At 33.8% G+C, this 13,129-nt stretch overlaps 2 protein-coding genes across 2 annotated transcripts; both read right to left on the reverse strand.

Moving 5' to 3' along the window:
* Positions 1-2,369: 2,369 nt before the first annotated feature.
* On the reverse strand, positions 2,370-5,956 carry LOC18593774 (G-type lectin S-receptor-like serine/threonine-protein kinase SD1-1). The gene is made up of 7 exons (XM_018129814.1): positions 4,594-5,956; positions 4,278-4,409; positions 3,958-4,106; positions 3,659-3,869; positions 3,319-3,556; positions 3,021-3,171; positions 2,370-2,944 (listed from the first exon to the last, which is right to left on the reverse strand). The coding sequence occupies exons 1-7, from the start codon at positions 5,879-5,881 to the stop codon at positions 2,636-2,638; spliced, it is 2,478 nt and encodes an 825-aa protein (XP_017985303.1). The 5' UTR covers positions 5,882-5,956; the 3' UTR covers positions 2,370-2,635.
* A 5,348-nt stretch (positions 5,957-11,304) lies between these two features.
* Positions 11,305-12,665, reverse strand: LOC18593783 (receptor-like serine/threonine-protein kinase SD1-6). The gene is made up of 5 exons (XM_018129812.1): positions 12,549-12,665; positions 12,272-12,482; positions 11,926-12,163; positions 11,758-11,845; positions 11,305-11,613 (listed from the first exon to the last, which is right to left on the reverse strand). Exons 1-5 carry the CDS (start codon positions 12,663-12,665, stop codon positions 11,305-11,307), a joined length of 963 nt encoding a protein of 320 aa, XP_017985301.1.
* Positions 12,666-13,129: the final 464 nt, after the last annotated feature.

Genomic DNA, 13,129 nt, shown 5'->3' on the forward strand with positions numbered 1-13,129 from the left:
GTTTTTACAGTTGCTATTTCTCTACCAGATGGGTCAAAAATCGTGCACAGTTCATCTTTGAACAAAAGTGAATTTTTTTCTTTCACTAACTGCCCTACACTTAGAAGGTTTTGAGTAACTTCAGGTGCAAAGCAAACATTTGCAATGGTTTTCATACCTTTCTTAGTAGTGATACCAACAGTGCCACGACCTTCAATTTTTAGCAAATTTCCATCTCCAATTTCCACAGTTGACTTGTAGGCTTTATTTAGATCAAGAAAATTCTTAATCTTACCTGTAATATGCGTGGAGCAAGCACTATCAATCAACCAAAGACTGTCTTTTCTGAGTTATTTGATTCAATAACCATAAATAGTGTTTCTTCAGCATCTTCCTTTTGTTCCACAATTGCAGCTTTTTCTTCAACCCGATTTTCTTTGTTTTTGCAAACTTTTTCAACATGTCCCTTTTGATTGCAAGCTCTACATTTTACATGAGGCCTATACCAACAATATCTCTCAATGTGATTCTTCTTTTTACAATAGGAACATGGTGGAAATTGCCCTTTCTTTCCTTGTTTCTTTTCTTCATACCTCTTGTCTATGTCTTTCTTCTCATGTTCAGACTTCTTGTGACTTCCACTACTGGTTCGTTTGTCAACTCTTCTTGCAGCCAAGGCTGCTTCAACATGGTCTTCTTGCCTTAATGCTCTGCGTTGCTCTTGAGCTTGTAAAGCATTTATTAATTCTGATATTGACATAGTTGTCAGGTTTTTAGAATCCTCTAGAGAGGAAATTTTTGATTCAAATTTTTCAGGCAAACTTACCAAAAATTTATTGACAACTCTTCTTTCTGTTATATTTTCACCAAATAGTCTTAATTGATTTACAACTCTTAAAACTTTATCAGAATAATCCTTCATCGTTTCTTCATCTTTCATTTTTAACACTTCAAATTCTCTCAACAAATTTAAAATCTGTATTTGCCTTGTACGATCACTACCATGAAACTCTTCCTTTATCTTGTCCCAAGCTTCCTTTGCAGATTCACATGCCATGATCCTTACAAAGATTGCATCCGTGACAGCAGAGTGGATGCAAGACAAAGCTTTAAACCGTTTTGCTACTTCTTCATTGTATTGCTTCATTCGAGCAATTGATGGGTTGGCTTGTCGGGCAGGAGGATCTCCTCCTACTTCCACAACTTCCCACAAGTCGAAGGCCTTTAGATATGCCTTTATTTTTACAGCCCACATGGGATAATTGTTGCCATTGAAAACTGGAGGAGCAGCAATGCTGTAATTGGAGGAAGCCATTTATTTTTGAAGTCTGACAGAAAGAACAGATAAAGAAAAAAAATTTTGTAAAAGATAAATGTTTTGAAACTATTTTGCCAAGGTCCCTTAAGATCACTCAAAACGCTCTGATACCATGTTGATCTTTTGAGAATATTTATAAGAGAGAATTTCATAAAAGAGATAAATTGAAAACAATGAATAATTGATTATTTTCACTGCTGCAATAAGTGTATTTATACACAAACATTGAGAGGATAAGAGTAAGAAACTGTTACTCTAAAAATAAGGGATCAAAGACAACACAACTTATTTAAATAACTGTTGTCTTTCAACGGCTCACAACATGTGGCCTTTATTTCTAAAAAAAAAAACTGCTTAACTGCTTAAGGATAAAATTCTAAGTCATGTGTTTTGACATATGGACATCCTTATCTTTGAAGTGCTGATGCCATGCTCTGCAACCGAGACTTTAAATTCCATTACAGATATCCTCGGAGGGTTGGTGAGCACAAGAATTCTGCTAGAATTCTAACATCATATTCTTCATAAACATTTTATTGCAAATCCTAGCTAGCTCACTGAGATGTGGTGTAGACTAATAATGCAGCTGATAGCGCTCTGATTAATAGGCTTTATTTTGATCAGGTTTGACTCTGATGTACTTGAAGATAAAGTATGGACAGAACTAAAGTTGCTGTATGAAGCAACAAACCACAGAAGGAATTTTAAAGAAGAACAGAAATTGTTCTGATGAAGGCACACTTTATTCATACTAGACACCCCTATTTATACACAAAAAAGGTAGTTACATCCATAACACTTGTCAAGACATGGATTCAAGTGTTAAGGCATGGATTACAAGTGTTAAAAGGAAGTTTAAAAACAGTTTACTACAAGTAACTGCATGTCTTTATCCAAATAATCAGCAACTGCATATCTTTATCCAAATAATCAGCAACTGCACATACACGGACACCAAGCCATGCAAGTATTATTCTTAACAGAACTGTGGGCAAGTTTTTAGTGTTTCAGTAAAGAGAATGGAATCATTGTACTTTTGCAACTTAAAAACAGTAGTAGACAACTGAAGAGCTTGTAGAGAAAGAGATAAATGGATATCAACTAAATCAGGTAACACATTTCTTAGCTCATTATTGCCAAGAAAATTGCATATCTTCACCCCATTATGGGGTGAGTGCAGTTATATATCTACAAACCTGCTTAATTAAAATCACTATAGCTCTTTAGATAGACAAAAGACAGGGACAATATTCTACCCCGGATGTTTGTAGGCTATTCATGTCTTCTTATCCATGGAAACCATGCAATGCTTCATTCCTTTTGTCAAGGATCTATCTTCTATCGTGCCTGTACCTCTGAGATGGTAACTTCATTTACTGAAGCTGATTCGTGATGGCTTGATGAGTAAGATTCTGATTCAGGCAGATTCCTTTCAGTGAAAAAACCAGGCTGTTTTGGTGTAGGTAATGGATTCTCACTACCTAACATTAGAACTACGGATGACATGTTTGGCCTATTCTCTGGTCGTGTTTGGACACATAGCAGAGCCACATGAATACATCGCAGAACTTCAGACACCGCAAAACAATCACCCAAGTTGCTGTCAATCAACTGCAATGGCCTCTCTTCCGTCCACAGTTTCCATGCCTGCAACATTAGGATCACATGTGAAATGGTTTTTTAACAGTAAATTCTAAAGAATATTTTGTTCCTTCCTGCTTACATGTCCAAGAAGATTATGGCTGTGATCTGGGTGGAAGAATCCTCTGTTCTTCTTCCCACTTATAATCTCAAGTACTAACACACCGAAGCTAAAGACATCAGATTTTATTGAGAAGAGTCCATCTACAGCGTACTCAGGAGGCATATAACCACTGAAAGAAAAAGAACAACGGAAACAAAGTAAAAGTTTAGAAATAACAGACGATGGTTATAGCACGGTCTGGTATTGGCTCAAGGCTTCCAAAAGCAAGGCAAAACTAAAATTTAAGTGCAACTCAGAGTATGTTTAGGCTGCTTACTAAGTTCCAACAACTTTATTTGTGTTTGCCTCAGTTTGATCACCCCAAACTGTTCTTGCCATGCCAAAGTCTGAAATCTTGGGGTTCATATCATTGTCTAGTAAGACATTGCTGGCTTTGAGATCTCTATGTATAATCCTTAGTCTAGAGTCTTGATGGAGATAAAGAAGTCCTCGAGCAATTCCACCAATGATATGCATCCGCCTTTTCCAATCTAGCACTTTGCTTTTTGTTTGATCTAATTAATGTCTAAACCATGTTAGTGCATTGTCTAATTGAATCTCAGAGAAAACATGGAAAAGAAAAAAAAGAAAAGAATGCTGTGATTCGAGGATCAAACCAAAAATAAAGTAGTCCAAGCTTTTGTTGGGCATGTACTCATAGATCAACATCTTTTCATCTCCTTGAATGCTAAAGCCAAGAAGCCTCACAAGATTGCGGTGCTGAAGCTTTGCAATCAATCCAACTTCATTTTTGAACTCTTCCAATCCTTGCCCAGAACTTTTAGAAAGTCTCTTTACTGCTATCTCTTGCCCCTCTGGCAATGTACCCTGCAAATCATTGCTTACAAAAGTTGACATTCCTATTTTTCTCATCTGAAAAGCATAGCTAATCCAGTTAGCATTTTCTTAAATTTACCTTGTAAACAGGTCCAAAACCTCCTTGTCCTAGCTTATTGTTGTTTGAAAAGTTATCTGTGGCTTTCACTATAGTGTTTAAATCAAATATTGGTAACTCCATGCCGTCCTTTCCACCTTCAATGTTGTAACTGTTTCTCCTATTGTGTTCTTTTCATAAGACAGTAGGAGAATACTTTAAGAGTTAGTCAAAATGAAATGATAATTCTATGATGAGCAACTACCTTGTTTGAAAATAACATAATATCCACAAAACTTTGGTAGAGTTTCATTTCTATTGATCAAAAACCATTGGTCATGATCAGTAAAGTTAGTAATTACCTTGCTTTCTGAGTTTCTTCCACATCATCCAGAAGATCAATCCTCCCAAAATCACTCCAACTAATATTACTGGGATGACAATAACTGCCACTTTCTTCTTCTCACTCGAGTTTTTGCTTAGAACAAGGGGACCTGCAACATCAAAAATGCTTTTAGTTTATGAATCCCCCTCTTTCCTTCACACTGTCTTTTCATTTCCTTCAGGAAAACAACAATATCAGAATAACTAAACAATTAGCTTCTTGGAAAGTTCAGATGAAAAAGTAAGTGATCGATTTAAATTCCCTGCTTCATTATATAATTGCTAGGGAGATACCTGATGTTGAATTGGCCATCCGTATGTAGAGATCTTGTCCACCACTGGTGAATACTCTCATATCATTAAGGTCGTCAAACCAAAGCAAGCATCCACTCCCTCCTTGTCGGATATCTGAATTTGCGTACCCCATACAAGAGCAGTTCCTTAAGCACTCTTCTTGGCATTCTGCAAGGCTCATGCTTGTGTTAAAAAAAGAATGTGAGGTGTCTGGCAATTTCAACCCGGGGCGCTTTGTAAACACAGAACTTCTGCAATCAAATGGAGTCCTTCGAACGCACCCACCAGACCATTTTGAATTGTTCCAATCCATAGGGGACTTTGGTTCAAAGTCATCCAAGCAAGCACATAATGGGGAGTTACCGGTGATGCAGATAGCATATACACCACATACTGCATAATAGTCACATTCATCACGAGGCGCAGAATAGATCCCAGCCCATAAGTTTGATTGTTTCGTTCTTACAAAGCGCTCCAGAAAGCCTGATTGATTCACAACTAACCTTGACAGCAGTGAACTATCGGGCTCACCTTTGTAGTACACCTCATTCTTATTCAATTCAAATTCAAATTTGAACAAATTAGCAGATTCAACCTGTTCCAGGTCGGGAGTCCCCGTGAAACGTTTTCCATTCCATGACCCTCCTCTATAAAGTATTACACTTCCATTTCTAACAACTAGCTGAGGAAACCCCTGAGGATCTATCAACGCCGAAAACTGGCCTAGAGCAGGATCATTTGGGCTCTTCCATGATGTTAGAGACCAGTTCCTGCCAGTAACAAAATTTTTTCCAAGCTTCATTGCAGGCAGTAAGGTGTCACAAGGATAATCAAAACTTTGCCATAAGAAGTTTTCTGAGCCACTATCATTTCCATCTTTTACAACAAGATTTCCGGAGTCCAAGAGCTGCACAACTGGGTTTTCAGCTGTTCTTATTCCACTGGATGACCAAATAATGCTAGGTTTTTTATCCAGGATAATAATAGTACCCTGGTTAGTGACATTTAAAACTCCAAAATGATTGGCAAGAGGAGCCTCCCGGTTGGCTACCCAAACTACTGTCTCAGGAGAAACTTTGTACCATATTCCTAGGTAACGCTTTGTTGAATTACCTGGACTGAAAAATCCCAATTCGAAACTTCCATCACCTGAAACTAGAGTTTCATTGTCTCGGATAGATTGGTTTGGAGTAATATTGTCTGCTGCAGCAGAGGCTCCCAAGATAAACAGTAGCATACAAGCGCACAAAAAACACATTCGGAAGCCTTTAGTTGATTTTCTCTCCATGATTCAATTTGGAATGTTTCAGGAAATCAGGAAAACCTAAGCGTGTCTCAACTTGAAGGTACAACGTCAACAATACTTGACACTGAGGTTGACTGTACTGGAATTGATATTCATTGTGGACAGTATCAACTTGTGGGAGTTAGGTAATATGGCATTTAATAAATTTCTCAATCTGCATATCCAAATCAGTGTTAGTTTTGCACTCCTTACAGCTAAGCTAACCACATGGACTTGACTCATTCTTGAGCAACTTTTTCAGTCCAATTAATGAACCCTAGCATGCAAGGAATTTTCATAAGAATAAAACCACTCTTGGAGATTTACACAGTGTGTTTTATCATTCATGTAACAACTCAATTAAGCTTATGAGAGTGTTAATTATTCATGGTAATCAAGTAAATTGTCAACAAAAGAAAAATTAATATTTGATGTACTGATAATGTATAACTTCTATACATTGTCACGTCATTAAATCCTAACACCTTGTTTAAAGGGGTAAAAAATAAATATTATTTTGAAAATAATAATAATAATAAAGTATCAAAACGGTACTAGATTTTCATATTTAACCTTTTATTTTTTTCAAAATAATATCCACTTTTTACCTCATTAATAAAGTGTCGGGATTTAGTAACTTGATAATATACACGGTCAATCCATCAATATTAATTAAAAAAAAGTCATGATAACTAGCCTTCGTTAGTCCTTGACCTGGCCTATGCAGAAGTCAATTCCATCGGCTAACAAGATCTCAGATTTGTAAAGTAATTGCTGTAAATAATAATGTGGGGTAGATGTTGCAAAAAGTAACATAGTCTAATAAGGTAATTGTCATGCCCCAAATTCAAGGTTTAGGAATCTACCAGACATCACATACTCATGAGATGAATTTTATAAACATGTAAGGCAATAAAATCATAATAAATCGAATGTAATATCTCCAAAGTCTCCAAATTTTACACTTTACAAAATTTCAAATCTCTAAATATAAAATATATATAATTCACCAAAAGATACAAATTTTTCATCTAACTAACATTTTTTTACAAACTAAAATCAAATACTCACATCAAAACATATAAATATCCAAAAGCATATGCTAATTTTGCTAACCAAAATTCTCACCAAGCCAATCCAATTAATTCCCAAACATGCAAAAATGTCAAAATCAGTAAAAATGATAAAAATTAAAAGAATGAGTATAACCACTCAGCAAGTAATTGACATCCCTTCAGTTAAATTAAGTATGCTTAAAACATTTGGTCAAAATTATCATTAATTATATAGATATCAAAACATAGTTTTGGGTAATCTTATTCATAAACATGTTCAAAATCATATTTTCATATAATAGAAGTCAATACAATTTTACTTCAAATAATAGAGCAAACAAAATTTCAAAACTTTTAGGTAACATAACAAAACATAATTTCACAATACATTTTAAATTTTATTGGTCTCCTGTAACATACTACAATCACACTTAACTCTTGTGGTATAAATCAAAAATAAAATCACAATTAAACCTAGTGTCATGGGTCAGAATTCGAACCACAATTAGCCCTAGTGACATGGGTTAAAAGTATATCAGAAACAGTCATTGGCTACATTGAACAAAGATAACCAAAATTGCTATTTTATAATCGATAGTGCGATCTAAACAAATATCACAAATACCACTATTCTATAACCAAATGTACGGTTGAGAGATCGATCTCTAATCACAAAATACATGTTAACATGATTAAAATTTAACCCTCATTGGCAAAGTCAAAACAAAGCTATACTAGAAGATAAAACAAAACATATTTTTAAATTACCTAATTTCACAAAACAATCTATCACTTCCCAAAACACATTTCGTGCACATTAAAGCATATTCATTTCAGATTAAAATATTTTATGTTTTTGTTTACAAGCACATATATGCATACATTGAACAAAAATCACATTTCAAACAAAAATCAAGATTGTATTCCAAAAATCAAAATAGAAATCATATATATATATATATTAGTATGTTCACCTAATTTAACAAATCATAGGATAAAATATCATATATCATACAAATTTACATAGAGGTTAATTTTTAGGGTGTAAAAACACTAAAGGAATATCAGACACTTGTCTGATTCGCTAAACCAAAACCAAATGACAAAGAATCAGAATCTTCTTCAAGCATTATTAATTCAAAATACTCAAAATTAGAAAGCTAACACTGTTAACTTATCAAAACAAACCATGACTCCATGCTTATCATTATAAGGTATTTAGGGTATAGCACCCTTTTTGCTAACCGAAACTAATTTTGATTCAAAATTAAAATTAATATTTTTTAATAATTTACATAAAACATTCAAAACTTAAAAACTCATATACAAAATCAGTAACAATGTGAGATTGGATGAAAATATTTTAAAAACAAATCAAAATTTAGATTTGAAGATTTCTAATAAATTTTGCCAACACTTGCTAATTTAAAAATAATTTATTAGATAAATATTTTTTCATAGAAAAATTTGGTAAAATTCAAATAGCTTAAATTTTTGAAGTTTTTATCAAAATAGGTTGACTATAGGCCCAGAATAATTTTTGAAATAATTAAAAATAAAATTTGAAATTATAAATTTTCATGGCCATTTAGCTTATTTTGAACTTTTATAACTCTTAGCCCAAATTGTTTCCTTTGATAAACTCAAAACAAATTTGAATTATTCATGTCATACTATAACATTAGAGTTTGTTTTGGTGAAAAAGACTGAAAAATTCACAAGTTACCAAAGCCAAAAATTTAAAAATAATCACAAATATACTTAGATTTCTAAGTTTCTAGTATCAATGAACCAATTTTGAACTTTTGATTCCCTTAACACAAAAAGTCCCTAACAGAGCCATTGGCACCAAATTAATATCACATTTCATTCTACAAAAAATTTTAAATAAACAACTCAATACATTACCGGAATGTGGAGCTCCGATAACTCAAAGTCGAGTCGACAAAATTGTTAAAAATGAGTTTTTCAATCAACTACAAAAATTCATATCTCTTAATTTACATAGTCAAATGAGATGCTACAAAAACTATTAGTAAAATTTTTTCAAGACCTTTTCATTGGTACCCATCATACTGTTGGAAAGTTATTTTAATAATATCGATCTTAAACGAAAATTGAAAAAATACAAACTAAACTTAAGATTTTTATTTCGAACTATGCAAAAATACAATTTTCATAAATTAAAGCCTAATAATCTTAACCACTATTTTCTTGAATAGTTTTCTCATTTTTTTGCCTTTCTCCTTCTTATCCAAAATTAGTTTCTTACAACCTTTTTTTTAAGCTAGATAATTTTTAAACATGATAATGTAAAACGTTTGATAATATAAGCGAAACTACAAAACTACTCTATTTGTTAAAAGACCGTTCTTCTATTATCTTTTTACTAGTGAATCCAAAGTCATAAATACAATTGTAAAAGATTAAATTCTTTTTTTTGTGTAATTGAGAAAAAGATATTTGAATTTTATTTTTTTAAGTAAAAAAGATTATATATTAATTAATAAGTCAAATATTCAAGTGTTATTTAAATTTATATTATTATTTTATTTAATATAGACTATAATCTAATAAATATTAATTTTTTATAACATAATTAATTAAATAAAATATTTTTGAGGAATATTACGGTAATAAAAGAAAAACAGGCTATACGTGAGACAACTTGACTGTCTGTCAATTTCAATCAACTATAGCAAGAAATCGAAAAGTCATGACCTGTCAGGCCCACCACCAGTAACATTAGGACACGCATTCAATTGATTAAAAAGATAGTGTTAGTCAAGTCTAACTTTGTTTTATTTTTCGAGAAGCAGCAATGATAATGCATCTTTCGGCGTTGGGTGGATGCATGGAGACACTGTCATGTCAGGCTCCATGATCTGGGGCTTATGTCCAAATTTGAGTGAAAGTGTAACACGTTTCTCACGTAAAATGGGAAAACAATCTTACATGGAAATAATTAGAATGAGATAAAGTCCTAAGTGAGGCTTGAACCTTTCAAAAATTTTTCAAAAAATGCCTTCAATTCAAAATAAAAAATTCATTAATATTTAATATCAATTTCGAATTAAAATTAAATAAAAAAGACTCAAGTTTAAAATTCTTTGTCTTGAGTCCAATCCGAAGTAGACGTGGCTTGCCACCTTGGACAGACCAACATACTCCTAGTCTAATCCGTAGCCTACGCCCAGTATGATGAGCCCATGTCACTTTGATCTTAAGAAGTCTGTGCACTTAGCCGTATTTAATCGAGTTAAGTTGGATGTACTCGACTATTTAATTTATTAATTAATATATTATTTTTTATTTAAAAAACATAATTTAAATTTTTTTATTCTTTAATTATAAAAAAAATAAATCAAGCTAGCTAGTTTACTTTTCAACATATTTTTAATTACTATTTGTATATATAATTTTCATAATTCGTATGTATATAATGGTGATTAAAAATGTATTGAAAAATACTGAACAAATTAATAATTGAGATCAGATCAATCCATGTGTTGACCATCTCCACAGGGTTGTACGGATCGTTTCTCTCTTATCTTTTTCTTCATGTGGTGGCCATTTCTTTTATTGGTGTTTTGCACGTGGTTCAACAGGACGAGCTAGCGAGGAGATACCAAGGGGCAGCTAAGCTTATGCTACAGATTTCCCCACCTCAGCGGCTGACACTATCATCTCCTCCATCAAGCGGAAGGCCTATGCTCTGGATCCCTTCGATGTTGGCTTTCCCGTCTTTCCTTCAAGGTTTTGGTGGATCTTGTTTATTCTTCTTGTCGATTGTTAGGTGACTGTGATTTGTGAGCGGCAGAACTTTTGTTTTGTGTCTGCCATGAGGGGGTTTTTGTGCTTACTTTCTTGAGTTTTTCGATTGAGTTTGCTCGTCTAGAACCCTTGACTATGATGTTACTTTTTTTTTGTAAGTGGCTGGATCCTTTTGACAATTGTATAATTACTTTCACACACACGTGTTATCAGAGTTTTCTACTATTCGATACTTAAATGACATGATGGTGGTGATGAGATTAATAAAAACAGCTTTTGTTTAAAAAAAGAAAATCAATCTGTAAGTGCATGGCAACTCCGGTTCTAGTACGAGAAGGAAAAAGGAAAAATTGCACGGACGTATGCAGTCCTCTTGATCTAGTTACCATGTACCACGTATCTAAGTCAATTTTTTTAAATAAAACGAAAAAAAGAAAACAAATACTTACATGCTCAGCTGTACGTTCTATCTGCAACGTCAAACTTAGATGTTTCGAAAATTGTTGCAATCTATGAGCTAACAGTATAACATTCAATCACTTGATAGATATGATAGGCATCAGTATTGTATCCGAAGTGCAGCATTTAGACATCCTTTTATCTAGCTTCCAACATTGTTATAGTCACTGAATTTTTAGTGCAACAGATTCTATCATCAGTCGATGTATCTGTATCACGGGCACGCCTTTCTGTGAAAAAACCAGGCTCTTTCGGTTCAGGCAATGTGACCTCTTCGTTGCCCAACATGACTGCTACATCTGACATAATTGGCCTATTCTCTGCAAGTTTTTGAGCACAAAGCAAACCCACTTGTATACACCTAAGCACCTGAGATTCAACACATGAATGCCTCAAACATGGATCCAGCAGCTCTAAATCCCTGTTGTCATTCCACAGCAGCCATGCCTATAACAAATGTCAATTTTGCATAAAATGTTGAAAGTTGAAATTTCAAGAAAAGAGAAGTGCTTAACAATGTCTCCTTACATGTCCCAAAAGATTATGCTGATGATCTTGGTGATTAAACCTTCTGTTACATTTGCCACTCACTATCTCTAGCAAAAGAACCCCAAAACCAAACACATCTGATTTTACTGAAAATTTTCCATTGATTGCATACTCCGGGGACATATAACCACTACAAGAAATTATTGAACATAAATAATTTTAAATTTAAAGATTTTCTGATTCTTCTGAAGTTTTAATATATCAACTTACCATGTCCCTGCCACTTGCTTTGTTTCTGCTTCAAGTTGGTCACCTTCAACAATTTTAGCTATGCCAAAGTCTGAAATTTTGGGGTTCAAATCATTGTCTAGTAAGATATTGCTGGACTTTAGATCCCTATGAATGATTCGCAAACTTGAATCATGATGGAGGTAGAGAAGTCCTTGAACAATTCCCATTACAATGTCAAATCGCTTTGGCCAATTCAGGAATGTTCTTTTATCCTGATCTGCAAAAGAGTTCCACCCACTTACAATTTAGGACTCTATTTAGAAACGTAAATTTCATTTCAGATTGAAACTTAGGCAAAATCAAGTGGAGATTCACAGAAACATACCAAAAATAAAGTAGTCCAAGCTTTTGTTTGGCATGTACTCATAGATTAGCACCCTTTCATTTTCTTCAATGCAACACCCTAGAAGTCTGATAAGGTTCGTATGTTGAAGCTTAGCTAATATTATAACTTCATTCTCAAACACTTCAAGACCTTGCCTAGAATTACGTGAAAGTCTCTTGGCTGCCATATCTTGTCCCTTAAATAGCACACCCTGCTAATCATTAGATGTAAGCATTGCTGTACACCCTATACTTCAATAAAATATGTGGCGTCTTACCTTGTAAACTCGACCAAAACCACCTTCTCCTAGTTTGTTTGATTCAGAGAAGTTACCCGTAGCAGATGCAACAGCTACAAAATCAAATAATGGCAACTCATGGTATTTTTTATCCATTTTTGATCCTGTGAAATGAAAATGTATGTCAATCTACTAAAATTGGAAGAAAGGAATGAGTCAAAAGGATTAACTATCTGCTTTGCTTGCCTCACAAGTCACAGCAAACTAAGAGCATATGGTTATGGAGTTCTAGCTTAAACAAATAAAAATCACAGCACGTCCTCAGGCTTAAAATATACCAGACACTGCTTTGCAGAATCGCAGCAAGGATAGATGAGTAAGTTCACCTCTTTTCTTTCTCCAGTTCTTCAGTATCATATACCAACATACGAAACAATGAATAAGCATTGCGGATACTGTCGACAGGATTTCTATAATCACTACTTTTAAATGCTTCCAACTTGAATTGCCTGTTGACTCCAAAAACCAACAAATTGATCAGTCGAAAAATTTTCATGCTGCAATGGTTATTGATCCAGTATGTTACATTTAAGTTAATCACAAATCCCTAAGATTAGTCA

The sequence above is a fragment of the Theobroma cacao genome, unplaced genomic scaffold (genome assembly GCF_000208745.1).
Source record: "Theobroma cacao cultivar B97-61/B2 unplaced genomic scaffold, Criollo_cocoa_genome_V2, whole genome shotgun sequence".
In the NCBI taxonomy this organism is placed as follows: Eukaryota; Viridiplantae; Streptophyta; class Magnoliopsida; order Malvales; family Malvaceae; genus Theobroma; species Theobroma cacao.